The sequence below is a fragment of the Esox lucius genome, chromosome 16, assembly GCF_011004845.1.
Source record: "Esox lucius isolate fEsoLuc1 chromosome 16, fEsoLuc1.pri, whole genome shotgun sequence".
Lineage (NCBI taxonomy): Eukaryota > Metazoa > Chordata > Actinopteri > Esociformes > Esocidae > Esox > Esox lucius.
The window spans coordinates 29788810-29805512 of NC_047584.1; the positions used below are offsets into that span (position 1 = coordinate 29788810).

At 41.9% G+C, this 16703-nt stretch overlaps 1 protein-coding gene across 1 annotated transcript in view; it reads left to right on the forward strand.

The window, feature by feature from the left end:
* The window catches only part of LOC105023500 (CUB and sushi domain-containing protein 3), a 254024-nt gene that overhangs the window by 100337 nt on the left and 136984 nt on the right, over positions 1–16703 (forward strand). The window contains exons 20-24 of the mRNA XM_034286761.1: positions 3495–3611; positions 3933–4148; positions 5894–6082; positions 8769–8938; positions 13374–13530. Coding sequence (XP_034142652.1) covers positions 3495–3611; positions 3933–4148; positions 5894–6082; positions 8769–8938; positions 13374–13530 — 849 coding nt within the window. The remainder of the gene's footprint in view (positions 1–3494; positions 3612–3932; positions 4149–5893; positions 6083–8768; positions 8939–13373; positions 13531–16703) is intronic.

Genomic DNA, 16703 nt, shown 5'->3' on the forward strand with positions numbered 1-16703 from the left:
CTACATATAGGGAAACAGTTGACATACACTTAAATACGTAGAGTGGTTGCTGAGCATATACCGTATGAACGGTGAGTATATAACATGTATGTATTTAATGTTGTTGGACACATTCACAGTTTTATGTTGTTTTGTCTACGGACAGGGAGATGAAGAGTTCAGCTGTGCTGTGCACCTGTTTTGTTTACTGTTTGGAGGTGGCTCGATGTGTTGAACATAGCCCTATTAGTCTCTATGGGCCAGATGGCCAGTTGCTAAGGGCCCCAACCCCGGGAAAGAAACTGTTCAGGTGGTGGGATTTATTTGGGAGTGGGAGGGGATCAGGAGACGTTGCCTACTGGAGGGGAACACATGCAATACGACAGACTGCTACTCCAGTATGACAAAAGCCCAACACTACTAAAGCTTTCAGTAGTGTTGGACACTGAAGCAACTCACTACAGCCACTATAATAGACAGAGGTATTTTCTAGATTTCATTTATTTTATTTGCCCAGTTCACTTTATTGAAAAAAAGATTTCAGCGGCCTTCACAGGAGAACTCTTTAAGGTTATTAAAAAAAGATATATATAATTATAACACTCTTTAAAAAGTAAAAAAAAAAGATCTCTGTCCACAGTTGTGTCGATGATGCCCCCACACTGCAATGGACCCTGGGTAATTCACCATTCCTGGCTATATAGTTTGTACACCCCCACTAGTCCTGGCAGCATAGTTCTATTCTGTATAGATGGTTGGTAGGGGGTGAGGAGAGACGGTTGGTAAGGGCTTAGGAAGATGGTTGGCAGGGGGTAAGGAAAATGGTTGGCAGGGGGTAAGGTACATGGTATCTTTTATAGGAGCTACATCTATTTAGGGTTGTCTACAGCTAGCATGCTTCATTTTGCTTCACATTCCAGGTTCAGTTAGCTTCAAATTCAAGCTTCAGTTAATTAATTCTTAATTAATTCTTGATTAATTTAAACTCTACATTGACACAAGTTTAGAACAGTAACCCTTTGGTGATTCAGTGCCACATTAGACATTTTGTCAAAATCATAGGCTTGTATTTAGATCATTCATGTAGTCTTCGGTTTCCTTTGCTTTGCTTCGCAACACACAGAGTTGACTCAAAACGTTTACTGTACTGAAATTTCAAACACATTTTATCATTAGCCTACGAAATGTGTAATGTGATAGATATTATAATATAGCTGTTTTTTCAACATAAAACATTTGGTGAATAAATTATTTTTTATTAAATAAAATGATCATGACGCAATTATTGAGAGAGGGAGTAAGATTCCAGTGGTTCAGTCCTTTTATTTAGGTTTGTTTAGAAAGATCTGTTACCATAAAAATGGATCTGGTTAAAAGAACAGCCACTTCCCTACTCAGGGTTGACCAGAGTTATCTTGCTAAGTCCTCAAACCTGATTGGTAGGATGCAGTGATGAAGCTGAACTCTAAACAGGATGTGCATTCCGCCCTCCAGGTCTTTGGTCATCCATCTCTTAGATCCCTCTGCAAAGTCACATCTAAGCATGCCGTGTAGTTCCGCTACCTGAGTCTAGGTGTGCCAGAGAAAAACCTGTTGGCTTCTGGCCCAGCAGCTCCTAATCTTATGCAAGCCCTGCCAAGTTGCTGGAGACTCATGTCTTATTAATTACTTTATGTAATTCTGGCTCATTAATTAACAATTTGATATAATTCAGGGATGTGGGGCTTGATGCAGTGTGGTCTGTCTGGAGGGGCCGGGCTGCGTCCCAAATGACACCCTATTCCCTTCATAGGGCACTACCTCTGACTAGGCCCCTGCAGAGTTCCTGGCAGAGAGTGGTACACTATTTATAGAGCAAGATGGGATTTGGGATGCGATCGTAGGGGGCCTGGGGACTGTGGGGTGGAGGTTGTTTGCGACTGCCGCTGTACTGATCTGTGCATCGTTATCATTAGGATCTATAAACCCCGCCTGGCACTCATTGCTTAGAAAAGACATCTTCCAACAGCCAGTTCGACTTCCAATATTTACCCGGAAGATGATGTTTTCCGTGGAAGGCAGATTATGTTTTCCGTGTGTCGCAATGTTTTGATCTTAACATGACGCCACCGCCCGGGCCTGGTTTCCAAGGTTGCACAAAACAAAATACTCTCTGATGAAAGGATATTTTGAGTGTGAATTGTGATGGTATTTACAAGGCATTGCCCTTTATTAAGATAATAGCATGACCTTTACCACTGATAACGATACAAAGATGGTCAGCAGAAAGACGGTGACTGGTGAACAATGGCTAATTAATTTGGTCCTGTCACTAAGCCCTTGGCCCAACCACCTCTGAGACCGGACTTTCAGTCTGTCAGTGACTGTGAGAAGGTCTTACATTGCACATACACCACTCTTTGAAGTGTCTTGCGGTCTTGGACGGTGTAGTTACCATATCAAGGAGTGATGTGGTTGGATAACGTGCTCCCTAGTCCAGCTGTATAACTTTCTGACAAGTCTCCTCTGCCTTCTGAGTGAGAAGAGGCAATGAGCAACAAAACATTTGCCAGTCCTGATATGACTGACAGGCATCTGAGCCGGCATAGAAGGATTTGATCACAGTCATACTGTGTGTTGGTGCTTTGCATGTTTGGAGGTCATAGCAAGATTTGTTCAGGATTCCAGTTCTGTGTACTGGTCTTTGAAAGCTGCATTTTTGGCATTTATGGCAGAGTTTCCCTGTAGTCCATGGCGCCTGCTTGGGTCATTTATGTATGGTCTGGGCATCGCACTACCCATCGCGATCAAGCCCTGGTTGTCTACCCTCATTATTTATTATGCATTAACAGGGGAAGACAGAGGATCATATACAAGCAGGTGACAACTTAAAAGAAAAAACAACGCAAGTTATCTCAGAAAGATGTTGGACTGTCACAAGCTGCCAGAAGAGCTTTGATGCACCTTGGCAAAGATCTACGAGTCTCTGGAAATCTACTGTGGGGATGGAATACTTTTCTTCATTTGGTGGTTTGATGATGGTGGTGGATAGTGCTGTCTAACACATTGGTCCAAAAGGATTCACATAATATCCATACTCATCAAACCATTCAGTGACCCTTCATGCCCTGTGGATGAAGGCGTTGTTATCCTGGAAGAGATTTTGTGGAAATAAGATATAAGAAAGACCGATGGTCCTGTACTGTAGTTAATGCCAATAAGTAAGACAGAGGATCATATATTATATGTCTGTAACAAAGATATTTGGATAATTCTGTAAATGCATATGGGAATATCTTATGTTTGTGGCATTCAGTGGAGCTATAAATGTCTAAAGTTAAGGAGTCAAGCAAATGTGATTGTTTTGGAATTAATGTTATGCCGTGTGTACCCCATATTCCACTACCGTTAACATGTATATTAGCATTTAGCCAGCGTTAACATGTATATTAGCATTTAGCCAGCGTTAGCGTTGTATGTTAGCATTTGGCTAGCTTTAGTGTTTTCTGTTTGCATTGTCCATCATTATTCTCCAGCATCGTGCGGTGGGGATGTGAGAGGACCCAGTGGAACTATCCTGTCCCCTGGCTTTCCAGAACTCTACCCCAGCTCCCTTAACTGCACATGGACAGTGGAGGTCAGACATGGAAAAGGTAGGAAAACATAGAACACTCAACATATCTAACAACTGCCAAGCAATTAACCAAATCCATTATTTTTCACAGCCGTACATTAATCAGAAGCGATGATGCATGTGATAGTAAACAGTGTGCGCCTGTATTAAAACGGGATTCCATTTTGTAACCGATGCCACTTTCAGTGTGATCTTTAATAAGTCCCTCTTACTGCAGAATGGAAAAAATATTATTTCAAAGCCCTCCTCCTCCCTTGGGAATGAGCCCCTTTGTAACATTTCAGCAGTGTCATCCCACCTGATGGTCTGTCTCTCTTCTCCTATCCTATCCTCTGTTCAGGGGTCCAGTTCACATTTCATTCCTTTCATCTGGAGGATCACCATGACTACCTACTAATCACTGAAAATGGCAGCTTCACCCTGCCTTTGGCTAGGCTCACGGGCTCCGAGCGGCCCGTCGCCGTCAACGCAGGTCTCTATGGGAATTTTAAGGCCCAGCTGCGCTTCATCTCCGACTTCTCTATATCCTTTCAAGGATTCAACATCTCCTTCTCAGGTGAGAGAGCGAGGGCAAGGAGAGGAGTTAAACTGAGATAGGGTGCGAGAGGGAGGGAGAATGTGGGGGGGGGGGGCTGAAATGGAGAGATGGAGACTGATGACAGAAATGAGAAGAAAGGGCTTGAAAAAGAGTGATGCAGATGGATAGAGAGAGAGAGGGGGAGAAAAATGGGTAGAATTTCAAGTAGAGACAAATATAGACAGAGAGAGAACATGAGTGAGGTAGGCATCGTGAGTGAGGTAGGGAACATGAGTGATGTAGGGTACAGGAGAGAGGTAGAGAGAGAACAGGAGAGAGGTGTAGAGAGAACATGAGTGAGGTAGGGAACACAAGTGAGGTAGAGAACATGGGTGAGGTAGGGAACACAAGTGAGGTAGGGAACACGAGTGAGGTAGAGAACATGAGTGAGGTAGGGACAATGAGTGAGGTAGAGAACATGAGTGAGGTAGAGAACATGAGTGAGGTAGGGTACAGGAGAGAATTAGAGAGAGAACAGGAGAGAGGTAGAGAGAAAACAGGAGAGAGGTAGAGAACATGAGTGAGGAAGAGAACAGGAGTGAGGTAGAGAACATGAGTGAGGTAGGGTACAGGAGAGAATTAGAGAGAGAACAGGAGAGAGGTAGAGAGAAAACAGGAGAGAGGTAGAGAACATGAGTGAGGAAGAGAACAGGAGTGAGATAGAGAACATGAGTGAGGTAGGGTACAGGAGAGAATTAGAGAGAGAACAGGAGAGAGGAAGAGAGAGAAAGAACAGTTGACACAGATAAAAGAAGAGAGTGGAAGACCAAGTTCCCACATTGATTCTGTGATGAGATCAGGAGTGTTAAGCTCCCGGTAAAAGACATAAAGTAACATGTAAGACGAGCAATTTAGCTTTGTTGATGAAAGCCGGCTCAGGAAGAACTGGGACTCTGAGACTGATGATTCTGGAGGGATTGTTATTGTTAAGCAAGGTCAGGTACTAGAACAGGTGCAGGGAGCCTGTCGCAGGTTGGGTTTGTCCCAAAGGGGACCCTTTTTCCTGTTCAGTGCCTTTGAGGCCACATTGGGCGTAGGGTGCCCTATGTGACGGTTGTCCTGGAGGACTACAGTGTGTGCCGCTGCGCCCCCCCCCCCCCCCCCCCCCCCACCCCTCCCGTGAGTAAACGCTCTTGGAACAGCCTGGCTAGATGTTTGCCTCCCACTCGTCGACGGGAGGCAGAACTTGGCGCAGCATTGCATGAATATTCATGGCCTTATCCGAGATCCCGTTCTGTGTGCATACTGTAATTAACAGCTATAGATTCGGCCTGATTGTAATTCTGTTCACAACCTTTCGTAACCTTTAATAAGGTTGACTGGCTCGGTTTCTTTCTCCTCCCCCATTGTTGACAGACACCACTGGCCTTTGTGCAGCGGAGTCGGCTGAGCGTGTCCTTAAGCGGCACCCTATATGTTCCCTCTGTACCACAACGTTCTCTCTTGTGGTACCCTCACATGCCTGTTTCTTCAATTCCTGACTTGCTGTCTCCTTTCCCTTCCCAAACTGCATTGTGGGAGAAGGTCCAGCGTGCCTCGCTTTAGATGTTTTCATTCAATATGTTTTGAGAAAGGAAACGCACACAGTGGATGTGAAGATTTTTTTTTTTAAATGTCTTTTCAACGTCTTTTCTGCCATAAAATACTTCCTCAACGTCCTTCCGACGTCCTTTGCTCACTGGGTGGGACTTTGGAAAGAGCCTATGTTGTTCTGGTGTCCTTAGAGTATGATCTGGAGCCATGCGAGGACCCTGGGACTCCGAGGTTCGGCTGGCACACCGGCACCAGCTTTGGGATCGGGGACTCGCTGATGTTCTCTTGCAACACGGGCTATCGCCTACAGGGGGCGCGGGAGATCTGGTGCCTGGGAGGAGGTCGCAGGATGTGGAGTGCTCCTCTGCCAAGGTGTGTGGGTACGTGGTCAGCTACTTTTCATTCACTTATTGGATTCACTGTGTGGACTGTGTATTGGACGACTGTGTGGACTGTGTTTTGGACGACTGTGTGGACTGGATTGGATGACTGTGTGGACTGGATTGGATGACTGTGTGGACTGGATTGGATGACTGTGTGGACTGTGGATTGGATGATTCTGTATCTATAGCAGAGAGAAGTCTGAGAAATGTTCTTTATGTTGTTCTTTATGTTGTTCTTTATGTTGCTCTGGGTGTACAGATGTTCTCAGATGGTGTTGTTTTCGCTTGCGTTGTTAAGCTGAACTAGAGTTGAAGATTTATTTTAGTTTGCTTTCAGGAAGAAAAAAGATCTCTAGTCTGTACAGCTGTAAACTTGAAAGAAAGAATGAGCGTGGTAATCAAAGCTGCAGGGAGTTCAGAAGTGTACTCAATCTGGTTTTCAACCAGTGATATTAGATTACTTTTTCACAGTGATAATGATGATTATGCTGCAGGACAGACCTTTAAAACTATAGTGATGATAAATAGGGTTTCAAAAATGCATTTGCACTTCGGTAATGCATGTATCTACAAGTCCCTAGGGAATTGTTGGCACCCTTGGTAAAAATGAGCAAAAAAAAGCCTATGTTCAAAACTATTTTGAGATGTAATTGATCAAAGAAAAAAGTATTTGTTGCAAACATTCTTCTCATAAATGTGTTACAAATTATTGGTTTCCTAGGGAATGCCTTTGAACAAAATCTAATCAAAGTATGTTATCAGTGATATATAACATTTTTAAGTTAATCTGATTCATTAGGAACTCAGCTGTGACTTCTTGTTTCTCTGACAGATACATTTGAGGTTAGAGGCAGGCCAAATCCCTTATTCATTTTGTCAACATAGGAAAGGTCAAAAATTTTAATAATTATATTGAATTATTGAAATTATGAATTTATACAGGGAGGGAAAAAAGTATTTGATTCCCTGCTGATTTTGTACATTTGCCCACTGGCAAAGAAATGATCAGACTATAATTTTAATGGTAGGTTTATTTGAACAGTGAGAGACAGAATAACAAAACAAAAAACAATTGTAAGAAGTTATACAGTAATTTGCATTTTAATGAGTGAAATAAGTATTTGATCCCCTCTCAATCAGAAAGATTTCTGGCTCCCAGGTGTCTTTTATACAGGTAACGAGCAGAGATTAGGAGCACACTCTTAAGCAATCAATCTTATTCCAAACTCTCCGCCATGGCCAAGACCAAAGAGCTGTCCAAGGATGTCAGGGACAAGATTGTAGACCTACACAAGGCTGGAATGGGCTACAAGACCATCGCCAAGCAGTTTGGTGAGAAGGTGACAACAGTTTGTGCCATTATTCGCAAATGGAAGAAACACAATAGAACTGTCAATCTCCCTCGGTCTGCGGCTCCATGCAAGATCTCACCTTTTGGAGTTGCAATGATCATGAGAACGGTGAGGAATCATCCCAGAACTACACAGGAGCATCTGGTCAATGATCTCAAGGGACCATAGTCACCAAGAAAACAATTGGTAACACACTACGCCGTGAAGGACTGAAATCTTGCAGCGCCCGCAAGGTCCCCCAGCTCAAGAAAGCACATGTACAGGCCCGTCTGAAGTTTGCCAATGAACATCTGAATGATTCAGAGTAGAACTGGGTGAAAGTGTTGTGGTCAGATGAGACCAAAATGAAGTTATTTGGCATCAACTCAACTCGCCGTGTTTGGAGGAGGAGGAATGCTGCCTCTGACCCCAAGAACACCATCCCCTCCGTCAATCATGGAGGTGGAAACATTTTGCTTTGGGGATGTTTTTCTGCTAAGGGGACAGGACAACTTCACCGCATCAAAGGGACAAGGGCCATGTACCATCAAATCTTGGGTGAGAAGCTCCTTCCCTCAGCCAGGGCATTGAAAATGGGTTGTGGATGGGTATTCCAGCAAGACAATAACCCAAAATACACGGCCAAGGCAACAAAGGAGTGGCTCAAGAAGAAGCACATTAAGGTCCTGGAGTAGCCTAGCCAGTCTCCAGACCTTAAACCCATAGAAAATCTGTGGAGGGAGCTGTAGGTTCTAGTTGCCAAACATCAGCCTCGAGACTTGGAGAAGATCTGCAAAGAGGAGTGGGACAAAATCCCTCCTGAGATGTGCAAACCTGGTGGCCAACTACAAGAAATGTCTAACCTCCATGATTGCCATCAAGGGTTTTACCACCAAGTACTAAGTCATGTTTTGCAGAGGGGTTGAATACTTGTTTCACTCATTAAAATGCAAATTTTGGAAATGCTTTTTTCTGGATATTTTTGTTGTTATTCAGTCTCTCACTGTTCAAATAAACCTACCATTAAAACTATAGATTGATAATTTCTTTGTCAGTGGGCAAACGTACAAAATCAGCAGGGGATCATACTTTTTCCCCCTCACTGTATTAGGGCAATATTACAAGAAGTTTGAATCATGTTTAAATATGTAAGATCAAGCAGCAAAACAGTAATTACATTTGTGTATTCACGTTTGCTTATATTTACCAAGGAGTACAATAATTCTGGATAGCGCAGTACATTAATAATTAAAAAGGGATTAACATTGAAAGGATGTACAGTACTTGCAAAATGGTTGTACATATGTTGTTTTGTAACTTACTCTGTGCTCTTGCTGGTCTTTGTTCTCTAGCGGAGTGTGGCTCAGCGGTCTCAAACAGTGAAGGAGTCCTGTTGTCGCCAAACTTCCCATTGAACTATGACAACAGCCACGAGTGTGTGTACAGCATTCAGGTGGAGACCGGCAAGGGCATCAACATCTCTGCAAGCACCTTCCAACTGGCACAGGGAGATATCCTCAAGGTAAACGCAACGCTAAGTCCTTTTCTACCTCGCTCAGTAGAGTATTTTATCCTCTTCCTCCTGTCTTTTCATTAGGATCATGTGGGGCTTTTGTGATTCACATTTGAGAGTCTTGAGAGTGACAGTTTACTGTTAAGAATCATAAGGCTCATTCTTGAATGACTGCTGTCCGTGGAGTTTGGCTCAGTGTGAAAGCGCATTATAATTATAAGAAAGAACTCTTATTCAGTCACAAAAGATGTCATCCCTTAGGCGGGGAAGGACAACTGGCTTGGCCTCTCACGTTGTGTGTGGATGACGGATGTGTTCTTTTGGGTGGATGAAAACGCATTCATCTATTATTCACAATGCCGGACAGACCTGAACATAGTGTTCCGTATTTCTTTTTTACTCAGCCAGGCTTATAACTTAATCTTGAAGGTTATATTTGTATACTCTGCTAGGTGCAATTTCCAAATGGGTTATTGGCTCAGCAATTTTCCTCTGTCATTTACTGCAGACCTTTTCATGTCTTGTCAGAAATGTCCACATCAACTAGCTAGCCCATGTCAGCATATGTTTTTTTTTGGTTAGCCCATTGATTTTGTTGTAATGTTCAGGCCACTCGGGTTTCACATCAACACACACACACACACACACACACACACACACACACACACACACACACAGGGGTTTTTCTCTGTGTCGAAGAGGGAGAGGGTCATTGTGAAGAAGTTTAGCAACCCCTTTTAAAATACAAATATTTTGGTTAGTATAATGTGTATCCCTCAGTCCTTTGTCATTCGTGTTACTGCCCTGAAGATCACTAATTATGAAGATCAACAAACCTTGAGCGTTCTCTCCGGTGGCAGGCAGTTGTTAGGGGAGGGGTTTACATTAATGACAGTGATAATCACACCGTTTTCGTGTGTCAGAATTTTGAGAATCTCATTGATCATTTCACTTCTCTAAATCCAAATGTGTCAAAGAATGCTTTGAGCCAAATTATTAATCATATTAATGCAGAATCACATTTTTAAAGACTATCTTATATTTCAACGTTTGTGTCCTCAATTTCTGATTATCCCATTTTAACTAAAATGTATTGTTGGTGTTAACGTCCTTGGTTTAAATAATCCTACCGGTGGCACAATGTTATCCTAATGGTAGGAAAATATGAAGTAATTAAGCTCCAATGTTACTTGTATTAAATTGGGATGATGTCACCAAATACATTTAAATATAAATCTAGATAAATGGAATGTGTTTCTTTTTTAAGAAATACCACTGTTATTTAACAATGTACCAAATAGGGGTCTCCGCTGTGGTTCTGTATTAAATATAGGGGTCTCCGCTGTGGTTCTGTATTAAATATAGGGGTCTCCGCTGTGGTTCTGTATTAAATATAAGGGTCTCCGCTGTGGTTCTGTATTAAATACAGGGGTCTCCGCTGTGGTTCTGTATTAAATATAGGGGTCTCTGCTATGGTTCTGTATTATACAGTGGGGAGAACAAGTATTTGATACACTGCCGATTTTGCAGGTTTTCCTACTTAGAAAGCATGTAGAGGTCTGTAATTTATATCATAGGTACACTTCAACTGTGAAAGATGGAATATTAAAAAAAAATGATAATCACATTGTATGATATTTAAATAATTAATTAGCATTTTATTGCATGACATAAGTATTTGATCACCTACCAACCAGTAAGAATTCCGTCTCTCACAGACCTGTTAGTTTTTCTTTAAGAAGCCCTCCTGTTCTCCACTCATTACCTGTATTAACTGCACCTGTTTGAACTCATTACCTGTATAAAAGACGCCTGTCCACACACTCAATCAAACATACTCCAACCTCTCCACAATGGCCAAGACCAGAGAGCTGTGTAAGGACATCAGGGATAAAATTGTAGACCTGCACAAGGCTAAAATGGGCTACAGGACAATAGGCAAGCAGATTGGTGAGAATGCAACAACTGTTGGCCCAATTATTAGATAATGGAAGAAGTTCAAGATGACGGTCAATCTCCCTTGCTCTGGGGCTCCATGCAAGATCTCACCTCGTGGGGCATCAATGATCATGAGAAAGGTGAGGGATCAGCCCAGAACTACACGGCAGGACCTGGTCAATGACCTGAAGAGAGCTGGGACCGCAGTCTCAAAGAAAACCATTAGTAACACACTATGCCGTCATGGATTAAAATCCTGCAGCGTACACAAGGTCCCCCTGCTTTAGCCAGCGCATGTCCAGGCCCGTCTGAAGTTTGTCAATGACCATCTGGATGATCCAGAGGAGGAATGGGAGAAGGTCATGTGGTCTGATGTGACAAAAATAGAGCTTTTTGGTGTGTCATGCAATAAAATGCAAATTAATTACTTAAAAATCATACAATGTGATTTTCTGGATTTTTATTTTAGATTCTGTCACTCACAGTTGAAGAGTACCTATGATAAAAATAGACTTCTACATGCTTTGTAAGTGGGAAAACCTGCAAAATCTGCAGTGTATCAAATACTTGTTCTCCCCACTGTATATAGGGGTCTCTGCTATGGGTTTTTGTGTATTTTCATGCTTTTAAGTTCAGTCACTCTCTATACAAAATAATGATAGTATTTTATCTTGTTATACATTATATTAGGTTCTTTGGCTGTCCATGTAGGGGGCACAGGTAGAAATATTTTTGGTTCCTCACTGAACTATTTAGTTCTAATTAAAACCCCCTTGGGTTTCATGTAGAAGCCAGGTTCTACCTTGAACCGCCAGCCAAATAACGTTTATAGAACTATTTCTGCTGTACAGTTGTACATAATGAAAGTCAATACAATTTTTCTAAATTATTAGCTTAATGTCCATATGGTCAAACATGTCTTCATGTATACAATGTGCTATTTAATGAGACAGTGCCATTATGTTCTAACTTGTCCATGGACCGGTGTTGTGACCATTTGCCTAATCTATGACAAAAAAAGAAAACCAGATATTGAATCAGAATTTCTTGTTGTTCACAATGGAGTTCTACAAGGTTCAGTTTCAGATCCATTATTGTTCACTGAATATAATACTCATAAATGATCTGTGAGAAGGTCCCTCTATTAGAAAACCTATTGTTCCCCTTCAGCTTTCCAATCATGGATTCTAGGTTGATATTAAAACCAAATAAAACTAAGTGCTAAATCTAATTTTGGGTGACACCAACATTACTATCATATCAATCAAATGTATTCATAAAGCCCTTTTTACATCGGCAGTTGTCACAAAGTGCTTTTACAAAACGCCACTATTTAAATTGCACCAAAATTACAATCTATAACAGAAAACATTGTGTTCTTTCCTACAAATACCTTGAACATTTGTCTTTTAAAACACATTACTGAGTTGTTAAGAAGCAAAAGATGAAAATTGGTTTCTTTTGTAGTAACAAATCATGTTTGTCTCGTCAGCATAGAAATTAAATTGTGCAGGCTACTTTTATGTCCCTGCTAAATTATGGTGATGTCCTATAAATGCATGCCTCAGCTTCTGTACTGAGTCTTCTGGATGCAATCTATCATTCAGCCTTGTGTTTCCCCACCGGTTCAGATTTTTGTCCATTACATGCAACTCCCTGACCTCTAGAAGGGCCAGATATTGGTGTTGATGTTTTTATAAAAACCTTTCATGCAGAAACTTCTGATTATCTAGCTTCGGAAATGTGTTGGAAAAACAGCAGTTATGAAACACGCTCTCAAGATTGGCTTGTCCTGGAGACGCCACACTCTTATTCAGAACTTATTCAAACTGACTTTGAATACCATGCCCCACGTGGAATGCCCTGCAAAATGACCTTATGCTAAATGCTTTCATGCATTAGTGAATGTAATAAATGTGTTATTAATATACAGTGTGTGATGGTGTAACCAATATGTAGGAATCTTTGGCTGGGTTAGGGTTAGGGTTTGTCCTGGAATCTTAAAAGAGGCACAGCCGAAACAAGCTTTCAGGAACTTCTTTAAATGTGTTTCTTTGTGTGGGGCTATATTATGGTGTATGTTGCTTAGTAACAAGCTTTTCTTTGTAGCTGTAGTTATAGGGTGACTCAGAGAGTGTCTATCCATTTATAGTACATGGTTGTTTTTTGTTACTTTGATGTGTGTGGGATTAGCCTAGTGCTCGGTCAAAGGAATATCATTTGACACTTCAGAAGTCATAATCCTGTTTAGACTAAAACAGGGTAGATGTTATGTTGTCTTCTGGTGTTGTTACAGCTGTGGGTCTGTGATGGAAGGGTCCCGTGGGTCTGTGATGGAAGGGTCCCGTGGGTCTGTGATGGAAGGGTCCCGTGGGTCTGTGATGGAAGGGTCCTGTGGGTCTGTGATGGAAGGGTCCCGTGGGTCTGTGATGGAAGGGTCCGGTGGGTGTGTGATGGAAGTATGACAGCCAGCCCTGACCTCCGCTGTGGTTCCTCCATCCCACAGGTATACGACGGTGGGGACAGCGCTGCCCCGATCCTGGGGAGCTACACGGGCTCCTCCATGCTAGGCCTGGCCCTCTCCTCCACCTCCAACCTCCTCTGGTTGGAGTTTTACTCAGACCAGGAGCACACTGCGGGAGGTTTCAGCCTCAGATACTCCAGTGAGTCATACACACCCATACACACAAACAAACCTAAACACAAACACACACTGACAATAAAGAGTATGGTGCCATTTCAGGATAGTCTAACCTTTAGTTTTTTGGGTAGTGACGGTAAAATAATGTTTTTCATCAGTACAGGGTGGAGGCTTCCAGCAGAGAGGCAAATGCTTGATTTTATCTAGGTAACTTGAACTGTTCTCTGCCTTGTTAAAAGTTTGAAAACACTTTAGGCGTGATTGGCAGAATCCTTTTGTGGTTCTCAGAGAATAATAGCATGATATTAGGAGTGTTTTTGAATGTTTTAATTCCTCACTTAGTAATGGAAAGTTGTGTGTTGTCCATTACTTTCGCATGGCGACACAGTTTAGCTTAGCACATCATTATAGGCAAACGGTGACATAAATATATAGCTTTCACAATTGTTGATGTTGAGATGACAGACATTTCTATAGATTATACACATTTTGACTATGATTTTAGTCTAATCAAATCTCAAGGTATTTTTAGCAAGGTAAACATTCTATAATAGAACCGTCAAGAGTACAAATTATAGTCTAAAATAATTTGTGATTCAGGGTCTACAGCACCTGCAGCAGAAAGGCACATGAACAGGTTGCAATGTGGAATCACACATTAAATTTGATTGTGTTTCCATGGCTGTTAGAGACAGAAGTATGTAGGTAATTTTCTAAACTGTTGTGATTTACCCCAGGGCTTGACACTCGTGATACAGCAGACTGTAATGGGATTAGGGTGTAGTTCTGGACTTAACTGTTCTCTGCCACATTCTGTTGCATCATTTTTACATCCTTTACAACCTGACAGACCGGAGAGACAAAAGCCAAGGTCTCGATCAGGGCACATGCTAACAGCATCCGAAAATGTAGGTGTGAATTCATCAGGCACATGTAACTGGGCAGCAGCTACAGAACTTTTAATTGAGTGCACTTTAGCCAGTGTTTCTCTGAAAGGAACGTTTAACTGCAGTTGTATCTAAAATGGCACTCAATTTGCTATATACTGTAGATCACCACATTTGACCAGGACCCGTGTCCACCAGGCAAGTCGAAATTAGTCCTAAGTGCTGAGATTGGAGCCATTCTCTTTTTGCTCTAATTTGTTCAAAATGAAATCTATTCATGAAACCTCTTCTTTAGTCATCAGAACCTTCATAGACAGCTCATGAGGTTGTGGTTGCCGGCACAAAGAAAGGGTGGTAAATGAGTCTTTCCTAGACAATCAAATGTGTTGACCCTATTTTTATTTTTTAAATCACTGTCGCAAGCCCGGCCCGACTACAATATAAGAATTTAAGGGCCAGTCCGGTCATGATCGGGTCCGGGCTGAGATTGAACCCCCTACCTCTGAGTTGCAGTGTATTCAGCTGCAGTTTGGCTGGCCTTCCCGCTGTTAGCCTTTCCTCGAGATCACTCAACCACTTTTAGTACAGGTAAGATTTAGGCACAGCTGACTGGTCTGTGCAGGGCAAGGCTGTGGCAACCTTCCTATAGTAATTATTTACCATAATGACCCAATGTACAAGTTCCTGCATGGAGTCGTGACTCTTTTTCTGTTCCCTCGTCCTGTTCTTTCTCATCCTCTTCCACCATGTGAAGCGGTGTTTTTCACTGATGTGGTGCAAGCCGTGTCCCTGACAATCATCAGTATATTGAAACAGGTACGCCGTAATCGGCGTTTAGCATGCATTCCTGGAATCATTCCCTTCCAACATGACGTTGAAAAGAGGATCAGTAGGAATACCGATCCATACGGACGGTCCTCTACGTCCGGTCGTAGCAACTCCTCCGACACGCGATTCGTTACCCTTTTTCCCAACGGAACATCTCCCTTCAACTCTGAAAGGCCATTAAATATTTCAAGACAATCCACGGTGAACAGAGACTGCTAAGAAACTCTTAGATACTTGAGTAGAGAACTTAGTTCACGGTTGTGGTCCTTCCGTAATTCTGTGACAGGTTCTTTGCTTTTTCAAGCCTTTCTCCACTATATATTGCGCTATATCCACGATCTGGATGGCCAAGCACAAAGAGGGACTAATCAAATAGCTAATAGAAAGGTGATATAGAAATTATGTATGTTCCGCCAGTCAATGCATAAATTCCAAAAGTCTGACAGAAAGCCTACTGAAATGTAATCGATTATAAATTATTTTACCCTCCTTGGAGTGTAAATCCTTCCTAAGAGGGTAAAAAGGCATGACCTTGACCATTTCCCTCTGTCTCATGTAAAATTCCGATCTCTCCCTAAACTTTAAGGGGCTTTGTGTAGACTTTTTATATAAATGTCTAGAATCTATCTGCAGTAATAATGGAATGATAAAGTTTCACAACATTTCCTTGCCAGAAATGATTTCTGGGTGCATCCAAAATCTTAATATGCTAAATATATATGTTCTATCAGTCAACAGAAGGCGCACAAACTCTTCCTTCATTGTTTATAAGACATGCAATCCTTTCTCCTTAAACAACCAAATTCTACACGATTAACTCAGTTTCTGTTCAAGTGAGAGAAAAAAGCACCTCTGACTGGGATGGATCAACGTGCTTGGCTGCTGCTTCCAGAGCATTGGCACTGCTGCATCATGGGTACAAATTCCACCTGCTTCTTTTTTTTCACAAAACACCTCTATCTTTCACCATTGCCTGTCCAATATAGCGTAAAATGCCCACGGACCCATAATAAAATCAGTGAATAGTGTAGGGAATATTTGTGCCTCCCAAAGCACAATTTCTTTTAAAAGATATTTTCTCAAATATTGTTCTTGCTGCTTTTGCAAGTTGATTGAAAGGAAGTGAAAAGGAAACGTACCAGTGGAGGGGAGAGTTGGTTTGAATGTGTTGTGTCTGTAATTCAGCCAACTGGACATAACCGTATAAATATAAAAAAGTTTACTTTGGTAGTTCAAAATGATGGACCTTTCAAATGTTTCATTTAACATTCTCGGTATGTGACTTCTAGTAGAGGCCTGCTATGATAATCACATTTGGAGTTTTTGAACGATCAAAATAACAGTCATTATCATGTTGGGAGATTCAGGGCAATTTGTCAGTCACATCAGAACAGAATGTCAATGCTGGATAGTGAACTTTAAAGCCTTTGAGCAACATCACACCCAGAAGTGTTAAATGTGTTAAAAGCTTTAAGAGTGA